This window comes from Formica exsecta, unplaced genomic scaffold (assembly GCF_003651465.1).
Source record: "Formica exsecta isolate Colony F162 unplaced genomic scaffold, ASM365146v1 scaffold72, whole genome shotgun sequence".
NCBI classification, from domain to species: Eukaryota; Metazoa; Arthropoda; class Insecta; order Hymenoptera; family Formicidae; genus Formica; species Formica exsecta.
The window spans coordinates 1,705,741-1,731,178 of NW_021853485.1; the positions used below are offsets into that span (position 1 = coordinate 1,705,741).

General features: G+C 32.8%; 4 protein-coding genes across 7 annotated transcripts; 2 read left to right on the forward strand and 2 right to left on the reverse strand.

Annotated features, from left to right (window-relative positions):
• Positions 1-6,050: 6,050 nt before the first annotated feature.
• Positions 6,051-7,930, reverse strand: LOC115243683 (iron-sulfur cluster assembly scaffold protein IscU). Its single transcript, XM_029820853.1, has 4 exons — positions 7,711-7,930; positions 6,894-7,118; positions 6,642-6,720; positions 6,051-6,410 (listed from the first exon to the last, which is right to left on the reverse strand). Exons 1-4 carry the CDS (start codon positions 7,798-7,800, stop codon positions 6,310-6,312), a joined length of 495 nt encoding a protein of 164 aa, XP_029676713.1. The 5' UTR covers positions 7,801-7,930; the 3' UTR covers positions 6,051-6,309.
• A 630-nt stretch (positions 7,931-8,560) lies between these two features.
• On the forward strand, positions 8,561-10,211 carry LOC115243681. 2 transcript variants are annotated; one of them, XM_029820850.1, is made up of 5 exons: positions 8,561-8,673; positions 8,807-8,991; positions 9,083-9,274; positions 9,422-9,612; positions 9,707-10,211. In XM_029820850.1, the coding sequence occupies exons 2-5, from the start codon at positions 8,824-8,826 to the stop codon at positions 9,870-9,872; spliced, it is 717 nt and encodes a 238-aa protein (XP_029676710.1). In that variant the 5' UTR covers positions 8,561-8,673; positions 8,807-8,823; the 3' UTR covers positions 9,873-10,211. The 2 variants fall into 2 exon arrangements, with proteins under 2 accessions (XP_029676710.1, XP_029676711.1); XM_029820851.1 differs by having other exon boundaries at positions 8,568-8,718.
• A 768-nt stretch (positions 10,212-10,979) lies between these two features.
• On the reverse strand, positions 10,980-15,655 carry LOC115243678 (zinc finger protein 709-like). Of its 3 annotated transcripts, none has more exons than XM_029820844.1 (3): positions 15,518-15,655; positions 14,731-15,076; positions 10,980-14,645 (listed from the first exon to the last, which is right to left on the reverse strand). In XM_029820844.1, the coding sequence occupies exons 2-3, from the start codon at positions 15,067-15,069 to the stop codon at positions 12,663-12,665; spliced, it is 2,322 nt and encodes a 773-aa protein (XP_029676704.1). In that variant the 5' UTR covers positions 15,070-15,076; positions 15,518-15,655; the 3' UTR covers positions 10,980-12,662. The 3 variants fall into 3 exon arrangements, with proteins under 3 accessions (XP_029676704.1, XP_029676707.1, XP_029676705.1); XM_029820847.1 differs by having other exon boundaries at positions 15,408-15,533; XM_029820845.1 differs by lacking the exon at positions 15,518-15,655 and adding an exon at positions 15,174-15,401.
• Positions 15,656-17,066: 1,411 nt separating this feature from the next.
• Positions 17,067-23,701, forward strand: LOC115243496 (AP-3 complex subunit delta-1). The gene is made up of 14 exons (XM_029820559.1): positions 17,067-17,465; positions 17,601-17,696; positions 17,777-17,905; positions 18,249-18,659; positions 19,247-19,320; positions 19,560-20,003; positions 20,080-20,307; positions 20,405-20,567; positions 20,716-20,898; positions 21,068-21,485; positions 21,567-21,838; positions 21,957-22,529; positions 22,624-23,049; positions 23,279-23,701. Exons 1-14 carry the CDS (start codon positions 17,370-17,372, stop codon positions 23,369-23,371), a joined length of 3,606 nt encoding a protein of 1,201 aa, XP_029676419.1. The 5' UTR covers positions 17,067-17,369; the 3' UTR covers positions 23,372-23,701.
• Positions 23,702-25,438: the final 1,737 nt, after the last annotated feature.

Genomic DNA, 25,438 nt, shown 5'->3' on the forward strand with positions numbered 1-25,438 from the left:
ATATATAACGCACGTGTATGTGCGCTATCACACAGTAGTGTGACAGTTAAATGCAAAACGAAAAGATACCGGGGGCGGAGAGAGATAGAGAGAGAATTAAAAATGGGAGAAAGAAGACAAGAGAGGGCAACAGCCGTCGCGTTTCCTTGCTTCCTGTTTCTATCCTGGACATCTATCTGCCCTTTCTCTGCGATACGCTCTTTATCACACGTTGCGCGCGTGCTCCGGACAAATATTCACAGCGGTGTAGATAAGTATAGGTAGATAGATACGTAGATACCGCGACACCGCGGGGAGATCGCGCGTCAATGCTCCGAACGGCGATCTGCGTTTTCGCGAAGTATTCGCGAGCCCGTGTCATGAACCTGAGCGTGCCAGCAACGACGCCGTCGATCCTCGTGCTTCGTCCAGCCTCCTCTTTTCGCACAACCATCCGCGGCCTTTCCAGTCATAGACCCCGTCGGCCCGTCGATCGACCCGGTCGTTCCGTTCCTCTTCCGCTCTCGCCGAACAATCGTCTCGTCGCGGCGATATCTCCACCCAAGCTGGCTACCGACTACCTCGTCGTCTTCGTCGTCCTCGTCGTTGTCCTGACGCATAGAGAACGTGTAGCGACACCGATGCACGTACATGAACCCCGCCGCTTGCCGTCACAATGCCGCCGTCATTCCGTTCCCCCGCGTATAGCGCACCCGCTGTCTATTTACACGCTCGCAACATACGTGCGCTACGAGCCGACTGATCAGCTGTGTGTCATGACGCAGGACGCAGGGGCGTCGAGTCAAGTGTTCCCACTCCTCCCGCAACCTCTCCCTCCCTCCTGCTTTTACGCACCATAGAGTGTAGAGCTCTATCCCTTCCACGTCAAGTTCCCCAACAGTTCTATTCAACACGCATGCGCGCGCCAATACTACAGCCGACCGTCGACAGTGGTCTATGATCGGTCTCTCTCTCTCTCTCTCTCTTTCTCTCTCTCTCTCTCTCTCTCTCTCTCTTTCTCTCTCTACCTTTCGCGGACAATGTATCTCTTTTTTTGTTCCTGCGTACGCGACCGAAATAAGGACACATTACACGTATTTTCTTGATACAGTAACATAGTCAGGGCTGTAGCACAAGGTCCTCTTATTTAAGAATCGAAGCAGATAAGCAGATGAAGGATATATTCGGTCGAAAATACATCAATAAAATAATACAGAGATATAAGAAATACAATATGATAATATAGAGATATATAATACGTTAATCATTACATAGGAGATAATTACGTTACTTTACAGCAATTATAGAAAATTACACTATCCTGCACCAGCATATGCCTTATCGCTGTTAGACATTTATCAATAATTACAGTTGCTGATAAATATCTTTAACTGCGGGTAACGAATTAATGTGTAAGTTGTATGTCTATGTATGTGTGTATGTAGTACTTTGAAACAAGGAAAGTGAAGCAGAAGAAAAATAAAAATGAAAGAGTAGGAAAGTAGAGACAACAGTAGAGTAAATATATAAGAATAACAGGAAACAATTATCAGCATCAAAACTACAAAATACTGCTAGATGTTAATTAGATGATCAGCCAAAACTTTCCAGATTTATTTTCTCGAGAAATGGGGATTATATTTACATAAAAGAAAAAATGATGTATATATATATATTATTTTCAATATTTTGGAAAATAAAACAAATTTTATATACGTATGTAAATAATAGTAAAATTAATTTTGTTTTTAATATCGGAAAAATTTATTTCCGAAATTTACTGTGTTACTTTCCATAATACTAAAAATGGTAGTTATAAACTTGCGGAAAAGTTTAAAAATAAAGTTGCTATTAACTTTTTAATAAAAACAATGCCATTTTCATTATCGAAATTTATTAGCGTATGTAATTTATATCAAAAATAATTTTTATTTATAATTTTTTTGCGATAAAAAAAATTCCATATATATTTATTATTACTTTATTTATCACACTCATGTATTCGGGAATATTTTAAAACTATTATTCTAAATTTTACACAATATGTGTAGTGTAGTCTACATCACATTTCTAAGGAGCTCTTCCCTCTCCCTCTCTCAAATAGAGCAAAAGGAACAGGCTACGGTAAATTTCCATAGGCCTTCTTTATTTGTTCCTAAACAAGATATTAAAAAGCAATGAAGAAGATCGTTTAAAAATTTCACATTTTTAAATTTTACTACACTAAGGTGAACATCCGTAACAAGAAAATCTACTTCTCGTAATTTTCACCACGTGCGTGCCGAATTATCGAATTCGATTTCGTCTTTGTCCGTTTAACCGTCCAAGTTTCGACCTTGCCAAGCCTACAGGCGCGAAGAGGATAGCAATAGGGGAATGGAAAATTTCGAGAAACGCAAAGCGCGCAAGGCGTAGGATTTCACACGGCGTAAGTTATTTGTCATCACATTTAATCACTTGTAAATTTAATATTTATCTCGCGGGCAGCTGACTATTCTATCCCGCGAATTCAAGAAAATTAACTTAGTTACTACTTGTTAACTAAAATTACTTAACAAGAAAATTAAAATCAGGAGATTAGCGAGACATTATAGTTCCTTAGCGGATGCAAAATTATCGTAAGTCTAAAAAAAATGAGATCTGTATATTTATATATTGCAAAATTTACTTGTACATTTGAATTCAAAAATATTTTTTTGCTTGTTATGTTTTAAGAGATAATGATATAATAAGAGCGTTGTATAATTATATTTTTCTTTGATTTTCTACTTGTATATTATGATAAGAATTTGATGAAACCGTTAAGCATTTGAAAATTTTGTGATAAATTCTATATCTTGCAACTTAACAGTTCTTTACTTTTCGATAAGAGCATTAATCTATAAGTATTATAACATTTCTGTGTGTATATGTGTGTAAATCTGTTAAAGTACTATATATAAGTAATCTATATAGAACGATGTACGTAAAATCGACAGAATACAAGCAGATAATTCGTAAATGTCGATAGTATAATCATGGATATAATCATCAAGCTTATTTATCGATTTCGGGAAATTTGACAGCTTATTTAGACGTCTTTCAAAATGTAGTATTATTTCATACTCCAAGTAATAGCGTTTTCGAATGTAGCAGGTTTAATCGCTTTGAGAGCGATTAATGACGTCATTGCATCATCTCTGCCAATAAAAGACTTGAATTCATAGTAAAATATAGTGATTAATTGATCTGAGTTGGATTAACCTGTTCGAAAACGCTATAAGATAATATCTTATAGGTCTCGTCATTGAGTATGAAAATTTGTAGAATGCCAAATTTTGCATTTCCAATGATCGAGATAATATTATCATGAATTAATCATATGATTCATTGATATGTTAGCATTATCATTATAAAATAAGAAATTTTCAGAGAAAAAGCTCTTCTAATATATATTTATTAATACGAGACATTGATTACAACATTGATTAATTCATGAAAATAAAAGTGTAAATATTGTTTGTGCCTTAGTTAATTTTTTAAATAGATTATAAAAAAATTTTATAATTCAGTAACAATTTTCCAAGAAAATACTCTGAATGCATTAGTCATATCGCATATACATGTTATTGATTGCAATATGTAATAAAATGCTAAAACAATAATTGTTATATTATTTTTATACGAAACTACGATAAAGTCACTCGAAAGATAGCTGATGATCGAAAATCATTCACGCTAATTGTGTAACAATATTATATAATTATGCTCGCACGCGCGCACGTGATTTTCGTTAATCATTCATACAACCAATATATGTATGTATAAAAAAGAAGATTAAAATCAATATAAGATTAAGAAAAGAATTGATTAATTTGACGATTATTATTACATATGCGTGTTATATAAAAATTAAATCTAAAAATAAAATAAGCTCAGCGTGTATGTTACCTATATGTATTTTATATACATGAAATTTTCGAATAAATTTTTATTGAAGCTTCTTTCTCACTGACATAAAATCTTTCGATAAGCGCGAGTTTGATAAACGAGAGAATGGTACCATAACGCGGGTAATCATGTCAAGCGAAATAAAATAGTCTCTTGTGACTACGGTTGCGACTTAATTAATTAGCCGTTTCCTCTGGTAAACCGAATGGAAACGCACGATCAGCAATACACGCAGTACATAAATTCGTTCTTATTAAGCATCAATTGATGTTGTGACAAGTGTGAGACAAAGAACGCAGTCAATGGTCACTGTCCTGTCATATATCCACTTGTAGTTCCCACATCAATGTGTATTGTTTTTTCAAATTAAATAGAGAGATAGAAAAAGAGAATAAAATAATAAAAATATCTCAAAATTTTCCTGAATAATATATATATTTAGCTGAAAAAAAATTGGGAAAAGATAATATTTTAATATAGTACATTAGAGTGTAATATATAGCATATAGTATTCTCTAGTTCTATTTTTATTTAATATTATTTTATTCTGATTTTCGATATTAAGCTTTGTAACAAAAGCTCAAGAAAAAAGCACTATTAAAAAATAAACTTTATTCTAAATTAATTAAAGAATAAGAAAAATAATACTATAATAATTTATTCTCAGAGAGAATACGAAATCGTATCTAATTAATTTATATACATTTAATATAATAATTTATCTATCTCTCTATACTTTAAAAATTCGTCAACATTTTTCAATGTTTAGAAAGAAAAAATTGAGCTTTGTTTTTCAATATCGAACAAAAAGTCGTTATTCTTCTCATTACGACATGTAACTTTTTTGATTTAAAAGTATGTGATTGTTTTGAAATATCATGTGTATTGCGACTAGAGTTATGAACTAGGAAGAGGCGAAGAAATATGAGCCAGTATTAATTAACCGAGATCGTCCGTGGCATTCTTCGCGAGAGAAAACAACCGTTCCTCTACGACGGACATTCTTTTAATGCTCGCTAATTGCATTGTTCTTAGAAGTATTGCAATAAATGTTCATTTTTCCGCGCCAAGAGAGGACTGTTATCAAATGGATTATCTGCGAAATCAACGATTCGCGTTGTATCACTTTAAGGAATCATTAAGTACATTATTCGCGATTAGATTGAAGGCGACGTCGCGCCGATTCCAATCTTGCAATGCTTTAATTATTCGACAGGTTTTCACAATATTTTGTCAAACAATTCATCTCGATTAATTCATACAAAATATATGAATTGCTAATTCAAAGAAGGAAACTACATTTTCTCCATAAAGTCCAATTACCTACTACTCCAATTTCTTTCGAACGCGTAGAAAAAGAAACTAAATAAATTCAATATAAAATAAATGAAGCATCAATTATACTATACTCTCGTCAGTTAATTTTTTTAATGGATTTTGCTCTTTAATTTTTAGAATCTGGCACATTAGAAGTTTAATTAGCAGAAATACATAATGTTGAACGTTATGAAAATGTATGATTTTTCATATTTTTTTCATGTCAAGGATTATTTTTATTAAAAAAATTAATGAATAAATAGGATGATAAAGAATAGCAGGACACTAAATATACTTTTTCGGTACACTTTGTAATTGTTCATAATGCAGAAATAGAATATCTCAACGCTTCTGTCAAGAGATATTATATTCAGTTCCAAATGACGGATTGGAAGCGAAAATTCGACTTTGAATTTACAAAACGAGATAAAAAGATATATATATATCGATAATTGTGAGGCAAAAAATAAATCTCTCGTGCAACGCAAAAGCATAGCTGGGGGTATTTCACAGAAGGCGATCGCGTCGTGGCAACACAACAGATAAAGTCCGCCGCAGATTGAAAACACGCGCGCGTCACAAAGCGCGTGTTTTACGAGTTACTCAGTTTTAGGTCGTCGCACATGGCCCCCGTGGCTTTTTCATTGATAACAATATCGATCACACGCTATTTATCGCGTCAGTCACCGCACATGACGTAAGATCTACTGTTTTCTAATCTTCTCTTGATATTCAATGAATGATGAAGTCAATATATTTCACGAATGATATATATGAATATAGATTGATCGCTATGTATTAAGATGATGGGATATGCTTCAAAGTTTAATTAAATAAATTTATTTCATCTAACAAAATATTATAGTACAAAGTACAGGTACAATTTTTATGTCATCTCATTAATATATATTCAGAAGAGAGATAATAGACTAAGAAATATTATTTCCCTAGTTCTATCTAAGTATGATGATTATAATAGTATAATATAACCTTATATAAAGTAATAAATAATATCTACAAGAAGAGAAGTGTAAATATATCTATTTTTTTTTACTATTGCATAATTACATAATTACACAATTTTTAATTTGCAATATTGGTTGCCTCATTTTGCACTTTCTCCTTTGATTGTTGTTTGATGCGATAATCTGACAGAGCAGCCTTAATTGCATCCTCGGCAAGCACTGTAATTTGAAAAAAAAAGAAAAAAAGTCAAAATTTGAATCATGAAATCTTAATATATAATCAAGTATACATTAAATCTAAATCTTATTCTATTAGTATTTCTAAAATGTATATTTTTTTTATTTATTCTGATAATACTGTATTATTCATACACAAAGTTATTTAAAGTTTTTCAAAACTTTGTTATTTAAAACAAAAAAATTCTAATTAAGATCAGCATGTATATTTACTTGAACAGTGCAGCTTGACAGGAGGAAGGCAAAGCTCTTTAGCAATATCAGTATTTTTCAATGCCAACGCCTCATCCACCTAAGAAACAAACAGAAAGTTTAAACAAAAAATTATAAGATTTTATATCTAGAATATTTTATAAAAATATATTGTCTTTCATTTAAAAGAATAACAAAAGAGGGAATATATATTTTTTTCTCTCAAGCATTGTATTGTGATAAATTATAGATTATGTAAGAAACATCTCTCACTGTTTTTCCTTTGACCCATTCTGTCGCCAGAGAACTCGAAGCAATAGCAGAGCCACAACCAAAAGTCTTGAATTTAGCGTCAACTATCTTGCCATTTTCATCAACTTTAATCTGAAGTTTCATCACGTCACCACAGGCAGGGGCTCCTACAAGACCTGTCCCGACTTGTGTATCATTCTTATCCAATGAACCAACATTTCTCGGATTGTCATAGTGATCTAGTACCTGTCATGTCGTAAAATCATAATATTCGCCTGTCATTTCAGAAGCGTAATAATGTATAAATAATAATATATTGAATTTTTTCTTAAAATAATCCATTAATGTATGTAATTTAAATGGTAGCCGAAATAAAATAAAAGCATCAAGATGACGTCAAAGTGACGCAAATCGATCTATATTGACAAGAAATAGATTACACCATATTACACCACATAAACAAACAAGCTATTATATAACAATATATCTCGAATTATAATAAAAGATAGCTATTCTCTACGAAATGCATAACAACCGCTATATGTATAAAAAACAATATTCTCTAACAATAAGAGAGAGATCCAAAGTGTTGATGCCAACCATTTAACGCCGTTTAAATCAATCTTAAAGTATTAAAACGCAATATTAATACAAAACGAATAAAATTGAGATCACTTTCAGGATTACATTTATAACGCTGAATTAAATAGAATTATGTGAATTCAGATGTAATAATAATAATAATCAGAGGAAAAATCGCCCTGATGCGTGCAAGACGAACGCGATTAGAGGTTAGAGCACCGGTATGATGACAAACACGTAAATTGATTATATTTACATTCACATGATAAAACACGGCTGGAACGCTCCGTGAGATGATCTTGGACGTTGCCCCAATTCTAACGGGCAATGCCCCGAATAATGCCATTTTATTTTAATGCGCACTTTATCATAAATCACGATAAACTTGAACGATGAATATGCGATAGACTATCCTTCCCACTTCCTACTTCCCACTTCCCATTTCCCGAAGAATCGTAATCGTAATAATAAAGGCCGTATTACACTAGGGGTTGCGAGCTCGATTGCGATTGGGGATATGATGACAGTTGCGGATTGACCAATCAGAGCAAGGCAGCTTGCCGGCTGATTGGTCAATCCGCAACTGTCAAACGTATGCCCAATCGCAACCGAGCCCGCAACTCGTAGTGTAATACGACCTTTATCGAGTTGAAAAAAAGCATTGGCCGCGTTCAGCAGAGAAAACCGCTTATTGTTAGTAGCAATCGAATGTGATTGGTTCTTACTTTTAGAACCAACGAACCAACGTCGAGTGTTGACAAGACGATAACTAAGCGCTTTCTCTGATGAACGCGGCCATTGTCTTGTAGTTGTATCGTCGAAAAATTCTAACCTTGAAAAGTGTTCTATTTATTTGAAAGTCGAAAGATATTATTAATAAAGTTTACGTATATACATACAAAAGATAATATGCAGATAATATTTTGGCTCAATAAGCGATGATTTTTACTTTTTAAACCTAGATTTTTATGCAAAAAGGCATCGATTAAATGTATTTTTATCAAAATCTAAGTAGAACGGGTTATTCTAAACATTTACCCGTATCAGAGAGAAGAATGAGAGTCGCCACGCTGCCGTTTTTTGTGTAACGCTTTTTCTAGGTCGTACCCCGTATTTAATATCTATTCGATCTTTTTGAAATTTGTGTTCGTTATTTAATCAGCATATATGAGCTTCTATGTGTGTATATAAAGAGCTGGTAGCTGACCTTATAAAATAGGTATTTAAAACAAATTATGATTTATACAGTATTGTTGGAGACTTGGTACTTATTTATTTATATTTATAATAATGATAACATTCTTTAAAATCAATATAATTGACTGATTTGGAAAAATTGATTGTGTTATTAGCGATTATTAATATCAGAATGGAATATGAAGCTGAAGATGTTGATAATATGCAGAAAATAAATGAAAATACTTCTAAGGAGGCTGAGTCAGAGGATGAAGATATAGAAGAGGAATATTGCAGTGATGCAACATATTTAGCTCGACAAATGGCATCAGCGGAGAAATTATGTCAATCAGACTCGATAGTAATAATTTGAAAAAAATTCAATGCATATATATATAATAAAATTTTTGTAAGTGGAATATAACTTTATATTTACTTTTCTCTTATTGCAGAAATTGTATAATTTGCGTGTGCAACTGAGGCATACAGTGCCACCACAACATGTAATTGAAACACGTGCAGGATCTCATATGCCAACAAAACAGGAGATAGAAAAGTTTGAAAAAATAGTACCAATCAAGAAGGGCTTATATTCTCTTGATGAAGACGACATTATTGCTACTAATTGGAAAGCATTTTGTAAGGTTTGTATGTAAAAATAATTTTTGTTTAATATTTGTTTTTAACAAGATTGTATATTTGTTTTTATAAATTTAAGTTTTTTATTATACACATATATATGATATATTATAAATGCAAAAACTGCTTACAATAAATTTATTTTAAAATAGTTACATAACTGGAACAAAAAAATGGTTCATCCATTCTTACAATTAAGAATTGATGGCAGAATAACATATATGCGTAATACTATAGAAAGGCGAAAATTTGTACAATTCTTAGCTGATGGTTTACCAAATAGAACTTTATACAGTATCTACCATAGATTTAGGAATTTATATGGAAATAATGTACATAGAAGGTAATATAAAAAATATTTATACATATAAACCAACTTTTTTTTTTCATAAGAATAGCAGCAGTCGGTATTTTGACTCTTTAATTAAAACTTCTAGGTTTAAACCCGAAGAAGATGAAATGATAATAGATCACTTAGAAAATAACCCCACTCTTGATCAAAAACGTAAGTATGCTGATTTGGCTAAAGTTCTTCGGAGAACAAGAAATTCTATTTGGCGGCGTTATCAAATATTAAAGAGAAAAAACAAAAAAAAATCTTAAAAATTTTTAGATATTGTAGATATTATCTATAACAAAAATGTCTACATTATGAAATGGCCCTTAATTATCTTTTCAGAATTTTAAATACAAATATATATTAATATTTTAATACATGAAAGAAACTTTTTTATTATTTTAAAATGTATCAGAATTTACAATGCCTTACACACACATACACATTTTCTTATAAGTTTCTTTCTCTTGTATATTAATATTTATATTTATAAATATATTTTAATAAGATATAAGAAACTCTTAAAATAACCATAAGAAATAATCTTATATTGACATAATTGTCAGGTTAGTAGAAATTACGCATGTTGATAGTTCTTAGAAAAAGTACAAATAACAGTTTGTTTATATATATCCTTTTTCATATAAGAAATTACAAATTTGCCCATAAAAAAATGTTCAAGTTTGATGTATAATAGGAAAAAAATATATCTATATATATACATAAATATACACAAATACATATAATCAATTAAAAATATAACATTTTTATAAAATATACTTTTATATTTTATTGTGATTTGTATATTCCAAAAAAACTAATCTAATCAAACCTAATTTTTATTATAGAAATATGGAAATTAGTTTGGGTTAGGTCAGTTTTTTTTGGAGGTGCAGGGGAAGGGGCTCCGCCTCTCCTCCGCCCACGCATTCACTTTGCAATGACTATACAGCACTACAAAAAATTATTGTTTTATTATTATATATATAATAGATAGAATAATATATATTATATATATATATATAATAGAAAAAAATATAGCATTTTGCGTATTTTTAAATGCATATATAGTGTCTCTATATATCCAATATTTTTTATAACTTTGTACTAAATCAAGTATAATGCGAAGTATTTGCCATCTGGTTAGATGCATTCTTGTTTGTTATTTAGCTCATTTCCCTATGATTTCTTTATATGCCCTACGAGATATTTCATCCTGTTTTTTCTGGATGCTGTGCTGTTTATAACTGAAATAACTTACATTCAGATGTACAGCTTCTTCCAATTCTCTTATAATGTAGATAAATATCTGATTTATTGAAACAATTATATAGGCCCTGTGGGAAAAAAAGTTGGGTAAATATATACTTTGAGTTTTAAAAAGCCATTTAATTGTATGTGATAAGACAGAGAGATCCATGTTATGACAAGAATTATCGGCTGAATAATACTTCTATATATTAGCAATACAAAAAAAAAAAATATATAATAAAAGATAATACTAAGATCTTTATAATACAAATTTTACTTCGTTTATTATTTAGAGAATAAGATTTTTACAAGCTTTGTGTATATCATTAAATATTTAAATGTAAATGATCAGTCTCGCTATGTATGTATATTTGTACACTCCTCATTTATTTTTTTTCAATTTATATAAAATCATTCTCTAATCTAATAATCCATTTGATTAAAAGTCTAAATAAGTCTATATATTCTAATATATGTTTTAAACATATTTTGTTGAAAATACGTATTATATGTGTTTTTACTGAACATGTTTTTAAATGGGGTTTGTCTTTTCCATTATATTTTCAAAAATGAATATTTTGTTTTACAAAAATATATCCGCTTATTAGATATTAAATATATGTATAACTTTAAATTTTTGTTTGTTGAGATGAAAAATGTGACATACTAATTTTTGTGATAATATCTGAGTATCACGATAATTATATTTTTTTTGTATTTTTGTGTGATCTAATTTATTGTTATGTAAATTTATATAGTATGAATATGTATGATTATCGATCGTTTAATTGTGATGCATTTTGACGGCAAGATATATGAGCCGACTAAATTTTTTGAATAAAATTTATTCGTCTCTTTCATCCAGTTGTTATTTACGTGACAATCACAGTCCAGAAATTGTGTACCTGATATTACACTTCTAGCATCACTATGTCTGCACATCTCAACTATTGAACTTTTTGAGCAGTTTAAGAATCGATCAGTTAATAATCGTGTCGTATTTTTTATGTACATCTTTATAAAAAATTTATGTAATTTGCATACAAATTTCTTAATCTGAAACAAAATGTGTTTTTAATGAATTTCAAATTTCATACAGTCTTTTGTACATTTTTCTTATCAAAACCAAATCTATTTTTTTTTTTCTATCTTTACACTTATTTTATTATATGAATGAAGTCTGAGCAAGCTAAAAATAGGCAAGTAAATCAATGATCTGATAAAGAAAAAAGATGAAAGCAAATGTTAATTATTTCCTTCTAAATAATGCAATAACATAAACAACTATTATGTAATATGTGGTACAACAAGGTCTGGATTATATATATGTGTGTGTGAATAGATATAAAAATATATATGTATATATATACACATGATATATTGATATATGCGCAGCGCCCATATATTCTTATATTATTATACTTATGACATCACAAATAATAAAAAAATAGTTCGCGATTTTAATAATGGCAATTTATTATATTTTATTTGGGAAACTTCGTTCTTCATAATATGTCAACGTCATTATATTCATTATATAATTTAATGACATCACTGATTTATTGTGTTTCTAAAAGCAAAACACTAGCATGCAACAGCCTTGTAAGTGCAAGGTATACTCAAAGAATGTTTCTCTCATTGTTAAAAAAGAACTGTATGTATATTTACAGATGACGTGTAATTTGTATTTCTACATGTGCGCACACTTGTTGTTTCAACACATAGGATTTACAGCTGCATCAGTAGCATTCTGTCATAATTACTCGCCAATGACATTAAAAGTCTATGCGACACACTGTTAGGTCTTAGAACATTTGACCTATCACAGCGACCGGTCGCACACCTGCTCCATTATTCACGTTATTCATATTCACGTGAATATGAGCGACCGAGTGGGGTATGTGATGATGATGATTATGATCGTCGACAATCACCTCGCCGTACTGGACGCGGCAGCGCTTCTGATGCGCGAAGAGGCTACCGCTGTGGCTGTACGCGGCGCCGCATGTCTTGCACACATACGGCTTCTCGCCAGAATGGGTATATGTGTGCTCCTTCAGCGTGCTGAGCCGCTTGAAGGCTTTGCCGCACGTTTTACACAAATAATTTGCCTCGCCGGTGTGCCGAGTCAGGTGTCTGCGAAAAGCCGAACTCACGGCGAATGCGGCACTACATACGTGACAGACGAACGGCTTGTCGCCCGTATGAATACGAATGTGATTCGCCAGACTCGTCGTCGTCGTGAAGCCGCTATTGCACGTCTTGCACACGTGCGGCTTAACGCCGGTGTGAGTTCGCATATGATATGTGAGGGATGAATTGCTTGGATACACCTTGCTGCAGATGTGACACAGGTATTCGCGCGGCACCTTCTCCTTTGGTTTGTGCGTTCTCTGATGGAGGATGAGACGAGCCTGACTAGCGCAGACCTTCCTGCAGACGTCACAGGTCACGGGTTCGGCCTTCGGCTTGTGCATTGATACGTGCCGTCGCAGACCTTTCTTGGTGGCCATGACTTTGTCACAGTGCTGGCATTTGTACTCTCCGGACCCCTCCTCGTCACTCTCCTCTCTCTTGACGTTTTCGCTCTCTGGCACAGGATCCACTGTGTTATTAACGGGCATATCGTCGTCATCCGAATCGTATAGTTTATTGTCATCCGCCAGATTATCCAATAATCCGTGTCCATGCTTCTCCGCGTGTTTCTTCAACGTATCCGGCCTGAAGAACCATTTCTTACATACGGTGCACGAATATTTCTTATCGCCGTGCACGAGGGCATGCCTCCTCAAGTTTTTCAGAGACGAACAATATTGATTACAAATCTCACATTTATACAACTCGGGCGCGTTCTCAAATTCATCTGTTTCATTCGCAGGCCCAGTCTCGTCGTCAGTGTCGTCTTCACTCTTGAGCTCTTTCTTCGGTTCCTTATTATCCTTTCGCTCGTTCGTATTGATCTGTTTGATCATATCATTTACCTTCTCTGTATGAGATTTCAGGTGTCTCACGAGACTTTGAGCTTTCGAGAATGACGCGTGACAGAGTTGACACGCGTGCGGCTTCGACGTGTGTATCTTCTGATGGTTCTCCATATTTTCCTGTTTGTAAAACATCTTTAAGCAGACGTTGCATTTGTACTTTTTCTCGTGGACCAGCGAATGCTTCTTCAGACCTTTTTGCGTGGCATATTGTTTGGAACAGACCTTGCATTTAAACTTTGACTCCATTGAATCTTGACTGTCGCTGCTCGGCTCGTAATAATTATCGCCAATCTCGTCATCGCTATATGTCTTAATCGATGCCAATTTCGTTTTTCTCATGGACATACGTTTTTGCGGGATGCTCTCTTCCTCTTCCACATCATTGGGTAAGTTCTCGCTGACAAAATCCTCCTGTTCTGTACTGTCCTTCTCTACATACTGATCAACTTCCTTGATCTCGTCATCTTTATTTTGTAGATTCATAATGTTAGACGCATCTTCCTGTGCGTCTTCCTGCACAATTGTCATCTGGTGAACCTCGTTCTCTGATATGCAAGAATCCTTCGCTTCCTCCTTACTCCCTTCAAATCCAATAGAACATATAAACAGCTTGTCATCTGACATATGAATTTGATTGGTATTTAGACTGATTTCGCCTCTGGAAAACGAGTCAGTGGATTGGATATATTCTTGTGGATTTGCGACGACCTGCATGTCTTGTTTCACAAAATAATCCTCTTCAATATGATCTGCCTTTTTCGATAGCACAAATCTCGTTTGTAGATCCGTCTGTGTGTAAGAATCCTAGAAAATGATATATATATATATATATATGTATATATATTATATATGTCAACACAGATATACGCGATGACAAAATGATATTTACCGTGATATTACATTTAGCAGGCTTATTATAGTACATGCGTAATCTTGTATCAGAATGTTGACACTGTTGTCTGAATTCGTGCGCAACGCTCGCCTTATAAATACAAACGTCGCATATTAAAGAAGGTAATCCATCCTGTTCATGTATCTCGATTGAACCGCAGACTTGTATCTTCTGAGAGAGACCTGAGAAATTGTTTACTTCTTGATTAGCTGAGAAGATCGGCGATAGATTAGTACCCTCGGTGAGACAAATCCTGCACACTCTGTCCATATTAATCGGCAAAGCAAAGTAACCCGAAGTCATTGTTCCGTCCAGGATAGAACATTCACCTGTCATAAGTTATCTGTAAGATAAGAAAAACACAATATATAAAATATAAGCGCGTTTCTATGTAAAATATATAATTATAGTTATAACAATTGTAACTTGTATACACATACATAATAAACAAAATAAAAATTTCCTCGTCAAATAACTACAACGAAATACGGAAGACATTGTAGCGATATTACACATTAATTAATATTACATAGTACATTGATGAGTTTTTGCACGATGTAACGAAATGGTCTCTCGTGACATCGAGATGAAACAATTTTAATGTATTTCATGACATGTGTAAACGGATCGAATTTCAAAGCGAGCACATGACACGAGAGACGTGCGGTACCTACACGGTGCTCCGCGAGAAACGTGTCTTTCCATCGTGCAAATTTGAGGCGTACAGAGAAAGAGAGAAGGAAAGACGTGGGAGATTAATATACAAAATCGAGCGGTTCTCAACCTCTCGGCACGTCGTCGGGACATGCGACATGCCACGATGTGTCGTGCCGATACGCCTCCAGTGACGCCCAGGCGAATGAATGCGCGATCAATCTGACAGTCCCGTCCGTCCGAGATCCTCGCTCGCGGATCCCTTTTTCCTTTCTCAGGGCGCTGCGTTCCCGCGACGACCCCGCGTCGCACAGAAACGCAATACGCGCTGCCGCATGATCGATCCGTTGATTCTCGACGATACTCGACGACGAGTCGAAGCAGGCAGGTAGATATTTGACGCTCGACTTGGCTCTTTGTCTCCTCCGACGACGATCGGCCACGAAAGTTGAGAGCAATCTGAGACGAATACTCCGCGAATGGGGGTGTGGGTGGGTCAATACAAAGAACAGTCGAGCGTGTATGGATATGCGACGTATGAATTGTCGAGGGTCTCTCACAATCAGTTATAAATTATATTGACGATTTCGATTAATCGTCCGGCGACTCGCTGTCTCTCTCTCTCTCTCTCTCTCTCTCTCTCTCTTTCTTTCTCTCTGAATACGAAATGGAGGATATATCTGTCGTTTAAAAGAAGCTGGCGAGATCATCGGGGCTCTGCAATTATATAAGACATAAATTTGTCTGTGTACGTTTTATTAAAGGTTCCTTTGGATATTTGCGTAGAAATCAACCAATCGCAACATGTGTGTCTAATAACAAGACTCAACGACACGGCATTCTTTACATTTTATATTTGATTGGTTGATTTCTCAGGTGTATCCTGTCAAACGGAAAAGATTTAACATCAAAAATTAGCTCAATTGCATCCAATATTTCTTTATCATCATCAATGCCGTAGACTTCACGTATTATCTTCCTTTTTATATTGTCCAGATATTTGCTATATTGATAATCCTCCATATCTTTATTAAATAAATGAGACTACGATATAGTCCTTTCCGTCCCTGCTTCGCAGTGTAAAATTAGTTTTAACTGCATTGAAATCATAATTAAATTAACATTAAAAACACTAACCCATGGACATAAGAAATATGTGGACGGAGCACAAGGTACATTTTCGGGCGCAGTATATGAAGACCAGTGTTCTCAACCTAAAAGAGGGCGTTTATACCAGGGCCATAAATTATGATATATTAAAAAAAATTATGGTACAATTTTGTAAAAAGTTTTTTTTTTTTTTTTATTAAAATGAGAGTTCTGCTTTTCCGAAAAAGCAGAGCTCTCATTGGATATCGCTCATCGCGTTCAGTGTGCGAGAGCCACGAGGAGTCCTCGTGGAGACAAAAAATAATTCTTGATTCTTCTTACAATACGTTACTTGGCATATCAAATTTTACGATATTTATTTCGAATTAAATTTTTATAGATGTTGGTTTGCGAGAATTGGATTTTCATTGGAGCGACCAAGCAATGGCCGCGTTCGACAGAGAAAGCGCTCATCTATCGTCTTGTCAACACTCGACGTTGATTTGTTGGTTCTAAAAGTAAGAGCCAATCACGTTCGATTGAGCGGTTTTCTCTGTTGAACGCGCCCATTGCAACGGAGTTGACACGTCAATAAGATTACATACTCGATGAGTGAATGCGCGCGAGATAGGTGTTTGCCTACTCTCTTGACACATTTCTTATAGACATGCTTTTCCGTGTATGTAGCCCTTCTCTCTTATTCAGCCCCGATCTGTCAAAAGATGTGAACGTTAGACAGGAGATTGAGATATGCTTACGAATCTCGGTTAATTGCAATTAATTAATCAGGGCCGCGTCCGATTGAGCCGAGACGAGTCTCATCAATGCGCGCGAGAAGGGACCCTTTAAAGTGATATCGCGAGCAAGGCATTTAATTTTTTTTTAATGCGGTCATGGCACTCCGCAAGGTAAAGGGCAACTTCGAACGAATGTTCGATAAAAATCTGACGGATCTGGTGCGCGGGATCAGAAACAACAAGGAAAATGAGGTGATCCTCTCTCCGCTTTGCGATTTCTTTTTTGCTGAGATCTTTATCACGTCTCAACCTAACCTTTTTTTTTTCCATTTTTCATTTTGCAATCTATTCTATTTAATAAAGAAATTTTATAATTTTTTTTATTAGGCGAAATACATCGCGCAATGCATCGAAGAGATCAAGCAAGAATTAAGGCAAGATAATGTGGCGGTCAAAGCAAACGCTGTGGCTAAGTTAACATATGTAAGTTTTTATGTCGGTGTTCAATTTGATTCAATTTGTTTCAAGTATTGGTAGAGGTAATTTATTCTTATATTCTACAGCTCCAGATGTTGGGGTATGATATTAGTTGGGCCGGCTTTAATATAATAGAAGTGATGTCATCAGCAAAATTCACTTATAAACGAATTGGCTATCTTGCTGCAAGTCAGAGCTTTCATGCAGATATAGAGGTAAAATTTAATATGTGTTTCAGATATATTTCGTGAAGATTTTTTTTAGACATTCAATTATGTACTTGTATATTTTTCTTATAATTTCATTTATAGTATTGTTATTATATTTATTTATTGTGTTTCATTTTCTTCTTTTGTATTTATATATATTCATCAATTTAAAATTAAATGAATATATAAAGTAAAAGGAGATGATAATAGATGATTACAAATAAAATAAAAATTATGTATGATTTATTTATATATATAGTACACAATATTTGTATTTAGTACTTGGCAAATTGTTAAAGATATAAGGAAAACATGCCATTTTGTAATTTACTAATGTTTTTTGTTATAGCTATTGATGTTAACAACAAATATGATTCGTAAAGATTTAAATAGCCAAAACCAGTACGATGCTGGCTTAGCGCTAAGCGGATTGTCTTGCTTTATTAGTCCGGATTTAGCGCGAGATCTGGTTCATGACATAATGACGTTGTTGACCTCTACAAAGCCATACTTGCGCAAGAAAGCAGTCTTGATGATGTATAAAGTATTTCTGAGATTTCCTGAGGCCTTGAGACCAGCTTTTCCCAGGTTGAAGGAAAAACTCGAAGATCCGGACAGCGGTGTTCAAAGCGCAGCAGTAAACGTAGTTTGCGAGTTAGCCAGAAAAAATCCAAAGAATTATTTGAGCTTAGCGCCTGTTTTTTTTAAGCTAATGACAACATCTACAAATAATTGGATGCTTATCAAGATTATCAAATTGGTGAGTATTATCGTTACACGATTTTAATAGAAATTAATAGAAAATTGACAATATTTTTTACATGTTCTTGGCAAAACACGAAATACACGGAATCGCTCTTGTAGTTTTACTTTTTTTAATAATTCTGTTATAATAATCTTTTAGTAGTACAAAATTTTTTATACACATATTTGGTTCTTATTGTAAGCGATGTTGCTTTTGTTTGTCATACCCAGTTTTCAACTATAACTCTGATTGAGCCAAAGCTGGGTCGACGGCTTACTCAACCATTAATTGACCTGATTTCAAGGTTTTACAATACATAATTTTTTTATGTATATAGTGAAATTTTATATATATATTTATATATATGTATGTGTTTATATGCAATTTATGCATATTGAGAGTAATATATCTGTATTAATAAGCACTTTGTAGCATTGAATCATATTTACATTGTATTTTACGTATAAAGTATTTATGCTGGTTTTTATTTCACATTTTATTTATTCAAAAAGTAAGAAAATTAAGCTACTACTTTGTATAAAAAAGAAATTTGTTAAAATTTAGTATTTCTTAGAATGCAACACACGACATTGTATTTTCAGTTTGGAGCATTGACACCTCTAGAACCTAGGCTTGGCAAAAAGTTAATAGAACCCCTTACCAATTTGATACACAGGTATTTAATATATTTTATTCTAAAGCATTAAGCATTGTAATGTTATTATTGCTTGTATAGCATATATAGAGAGCTCTTATCCCTTATATTTATTTATATGTTTATTTCAACTTTGTTTATCTTATGTAATGTGTTTATATTTATTTTTATATTGGTAGTTTCATTATTTAATATTATTGATTTGTTTCAAATCAACTTTCAATCTAATTTATAATATAATACTAATCCCTTTTCTCTAGTACATCTGCAATGTCCTTACTGTATGAATGTATCAATACAGTAATAGCTGTATTGATTTCTATATCCTCCGGCATGCCAAATCATTCCGATTCGATACAGTTGTGTGTTCAGAAATTGAGAATACTGATAGAGGATTCTGACCAAAACTTAAAATATTTGGGATTGTTGGCGATGTCAAAAATATTGAAGACACATCCAAAAAGTGTGCAAGCTCACAAAGATCTTATTATGCAATGTCTTGATGATAAAGACGAAAGTATAAGACTGCGTGCCTTGGATTTGTTGTATGGAATGGTTTCCAAGAAAAATCTAATGGAGATAGTTAAAAAATTAATGGTGCATATGGACAAAGCTGAAGGCACCACTTATCGTGATGAATTGCTCTCAAAAATTATTCAGATTTGCTCACAAAACAACTATCAGTTCATTACCTATTTCGAGTGGTAAATATCAGATTTTCGCGATATGCCAAATCTATTCTCTATAAATTATAATAAATTAAACAGTATATATTTGCAGGTACATATCTGTATTGGTAGAACTTACACGAATGGAGGGCACCAAGCATGGATCACTAGTAGCAACTCAGTTACTTGATGTAGCAATTCGTGTACAAGCTATACGAAAATACGCGGTTCAACAATGTGCCTTACTGCTTGAGAATTCATATCTATTAACTGGCCAGCCAAGGGCGACAATGTCCGAGGTTTTATATGCAGCAGCATGGATTTGTGGAGAATTCTCCAGGTAACAAGAATTTTTTCAAATGTGATCTGTCTCATCGATATAAAATATAATAATTTAATCGTAATAAAATAGTTAATAATCTGTTAAATTTTAATAGTGAATTGGAAGATCCTTTGGCGACATTACAATCTATGTTGCGATCGCAAGCTTCTAGTTTGCCAGGGCATATACAGGCAGTTTATGTTCATAATATATTAAAATTGGCTGCAGCGACATTTGCTAAAGCAGAAAAAGAAAAAGATACTGGAACTATGGAAAAGGTACAAAACACAATATAATTTATACGATATAATGAAACTTTAATATTGTTTTTATGGAATAAATATGCACATACTACGATATTTTAAAGTACGAATATATCTATTGTTAATAAAATATGTAATTCTAATATACGGTTTTATTTTACAGATTTATGGATTGAAAGACAAAATAGCAGCTTTTGTCTGTAGTGGCGATTTGGAAGTTCAAGAAAGATCAAGTTCTGCATTGGTATTGCTCGAGTGCTTAAAAGAAAATCCTGGTCTTGCACAGGAATTAATGGAGGCTTTTGAAGGTGAACTTAATCCAGTTGCACCAAAAGCTCAAAGAAAAGTAGGTATCGATTAGTAATGTGTATATATATTTTCTTTCTATATATTTTTTTTTTGAAGATAGATTTTATCTGTATAAATTGAAAGAAAGATTGTATACATCAACTAATGTCCATAATATAAGTTATTAATTTGTGTCTTGTTATATAAAACTTTATAATATATTTTAGGTTCCAATACCAGAAGATTTGGATTTAGATTCCTGGATCAATGATCCACCTTCAGAGAGCTCAGACTCAGAAGATTTAGATATGAATGATATTTTTGTTAAGGCAGAGAAGCCAAACGATTCATACTCCAAACGGCAATTGAGCGAACCGTCGCTGGAAGAACTTGAGAGGAGGCGTGAAGCGAGAAAACTAGAACAAGAAAATAATCCTCACTATCTAAAAGGCTCATTTAAGACATCGACATCATATCACAATTCATCGAGCGCATACGAAGACTTCGAGAACATTCCTGTTGCAGAATTAGACATCCCAATCTCTTTAAAAATTTCAAACAACTTGCATAGATGTCGAGATATAGATAGCAGCCATAAAAGGCATAAAAAGCATGAAAAGAAGAAGAAGTCGAAACAGAATAAAAGTATTTGTTTTATGTATAATATTGTATTATTAAATGTATTCTATTGAAAATTAGAAATTTTTAATGCTGAATTGTTTTCAGATAAAAAATCTGCATCTGCAGAAGAGGATGAACTGGATGACAGTTTACCATTACAAATAGTGAATACTGGTATAGGGGAACTACCTCCAGGTGCAGAAATAAGTGACAGTGACGATTACGATTTAGTAGACGCGAATGATCCACATAGAGCTTTGAATATCGATTTGGATATGCCTTTACGAGAGGATGAAAGATTGCCTGTCCTAGAACATAGAGTTATTGAAAATGATACGACGAAGAAGATTGAGGAAAAAGGAAGCAAAAAGGAAAAAGTAAATTTTTTTTTTTATATTGGATATTGTAACATATAATTTGAATTTGTTTAATATCTATTTATGTATTTTTTTCTGAAACATTTTTCAATAATATTTATCCATTTTATATTAATAGGGACATAGAAAGTCTAAAAGAAAAATCAAGGATGCCATGGAAAACAAATTAAATGATCAAGCAGTGAATAATCAATCGTCTGACTTATGGTTGGAAAGTAATTCGTCTCCTGAGAAAGTGCAGTCTCCTGATGTTGGAGGATACACAGAAGTGTCCAACGAGTTACAGAAAGATAGTAAACGCAAAAAGACAAAGAGTCAAAGCAAGCATAAGAAGTCCAATGAAGGGGACGCGAAACATAAAAAATCGAAAAAGTCGAAAAGTAAGAAAGAAAATAAATCGTTGGATTATGAGGAAACGGCGGGAATATCCACTCCATCGAAAGAAATATTACCAGAGTTGAAGAACGATATTACGAATTCCGAGTATAATACGAACTCTGTACAACAAAATATGTTCTACGAAGAATTAGCCAAGAATAAGGTCATTTCCATGACATATGAATTGAGGCAAATTCCTCACGACACAAGTAAAGTTATTGTATCAATTTGCATAACAAATATAGGTCAGCCGCTTGTGAAAGAATTAGTTTTTGATGTTCCTGATACATCGTTACTCAAATTAGTTAGAGATGTAAGTTAATGAATATTCTAAGTTTATCATTTAATCTGCAGATTAAGTATTGTATAAAGTATGTATATATTATTTCTATCGCTCTTTTTTCCAGCCCGGAGATGAATTTGGGATAAAACTGCCGTTCCAACTGCCTCTGCAATCTAGTAAAGAAACTCAGTTTACTGTTCTAGTCTCGGACGTGACGTTTGCTCAGAGACTTAGAGGTACACTGACATACATGTTTGAAAGTAAAAATGGCATGGAACAAGAGAAGCTCGATTTTACCGTGCACTTGTCATGTAGCAAATTTATGGTTGGACATCTTTCTCATAAGGACATACTTACGGAACTTCTCAAAAGCGGTCAATTAATATCTAAGACTAGAAAAGAAGTAACAGTTTCTTTGGATTTTGATATGGTTCTAAATATTATCTGCCGCAAATGCAATCTCACACTTGTGGAACAGATTGACGATACTGCATCATTATACGGACACTCTCTGAGGGGACATCATGTGTGCCTTTTGTTAAAATACAATGTAGGTTAAATCATGTATTTATTTATTTTTCTTTACAGTAAAATAAATTGATTGGCTATATTTAAAAACATAGATATTAATTAATATGCTGTGAGATAACGATATTTCAATACTTCATAAATTATTATATTCATGTTCAGTTTACTTGAAACTTGTTTAAACACTATGTATCTTTTTTTAATTTTGGAAGATTAGCAATGTCATAGTCTGATGGCTTTCTATGTTACAGAGAGTGACAGGAAATTTAATAATCGATGGTAAAGGTGACAATAATTCATTACTGTGGGGAATTGGAGAAGAGATATCAAGGATCCTGATATAATACTGATTTAAACTCAAGTGTCTATATTTTACAATTATTGATTCCTACCATACATTAATTACATACATTTGTGGCAGCAAGAGGAACACTTGGGGATTGTATCTGTTATACATAAAATACAAACATATAGCGGCTATATATATAGCGTGTACTTTGCAAACCCATTAAATATTTTCAGAAAGAATCTTACCTAAATTTTAAGTGTAATCTAAATCATACAGTTTGTTAAATATTTAAGAGATATACATATGTATACATGCGTACTATATATACATGTATAAATATATATACACATATACATGTCTATATGTGTGAAGCGGAGTTTTGAAAGAAACAAAAAGGAAGAGTAGCTTATTGTCAAGAATTGAAGGCACTGGGATAAAAGTAGCTTAATGTTTCTAAATAGACTTTAAATTAATGGCATTGATCTCTGATTTGTGCGATTAAAGTTAGAAAAATTTAAATAATTTTAAAAGAAAATTAATTTCACATATTTATTATTATGTGATTATATATACTGATGTTTTCCAAAAATTTCTATAAACTTTTTTATCTTTACAAAATGTTGCATTAATTACTATATAATACTTGGATATATAAAGTTTGCAAATAAAGTTTATCTATTTAGGAGCAGTTCTTTATATAGTTTGAAAATAATTATTACGATAAAAACGGTTGATCTTACTTTTATGTTTAATGCCTTCAATTTTTGTGTCCAGTTGGGATGGTGTAATATTATATTACTATACATATATATGTGTATATATTATATGATGCCTTTTGGCTTTTCTGTGCTGTCTGGGTTGCTTTGTTTATGTCAAACCTTCAAAGATTATCATATTCTTACACACTTTCTTGCGAGAAAGTTGTGTGTACAAAAATAGTTGGAAATTTCTGAACAGAAATTATTTAATTTTAAAATACTAATTTTTATAAAATATAGAAAAGATTTGACAATGACTCTCAAGACAATAAGACTATAATAAATATACATTAATGTGACATTAGATGTACATAAAAGAGACTTATATAAGACGCGTTTACTACTTTGTTTATGTTTTGAGCCTTCAAAGAGATCGCTGGATTCTTACATTTTCTTATGAGAAGAAAAGTGTAACGTACAAAGAATTTGGAATTTTTAAACTGAAAATTATTAATATATATTATAGATCTATATAAATATAAAATTATCCTAAACAGAAACTATTTAAGATAATTTTTCAGTAAGTTAATTTTTCTTAGAACAAAAAATAAGATTTTATACAGCGATTCTCTTAAGGCAAGACTGCTATATACCAATAATGCATATATGACGTTAGGCATACATAAAGCAGACTTATATAAGACAAACTATATGTACTTCTAACAATAAGATTATTTTACGTGCCATTTCTTCTTGTCAAAAATTAATATTATGTTCGTAATTTGACATAATTTTGAAATATTAACCGCGCAGTGCTCGCGATTTTCCAATGGATATATTCTCTACAATGTAAAGTTATTTAAGCATGCATAAAATGCACGATAAAATAGCATATATACAAGATATCGTAAAAAAGATATACATATTTGAAAGCGTACATTTTGGTATATATGTATTGTTGATATCTTTATTATTTTGTAAAATATATAAAATATTATATCTACCATGCGCGCGATACTGTTTTGCCCGATCTTTGTGAAGGAATTATAACAGGCATAGGTGGTGAGCATTGTATTTTGCATGCAACGCTTCCATAATATCGATAATTAATAAGGCAAAAAAATGTATAAATTAAAAAAATTAAACAAATCGTAAATCATTTATATATAGGCACATGTGAAAACTACTATGTATAGTTATGTGTGGAAGAATATGCTCCTATATTTTTGTTTTTTTTGCAAGGCACTTTAAGGCTGCGTTCGAAAACATCATCGCTCATGTGCACACGAGCATCATTTATTCTATCTTTGTTATATACCAAAAGTTGAACAAAGATAAAACAACGCCCCTGTGCACACGGTGGTTTCCGAACGCAGCCTAATTGTGCATCAAATTTTATATCCTTATTCCTTTCTTTTAATATG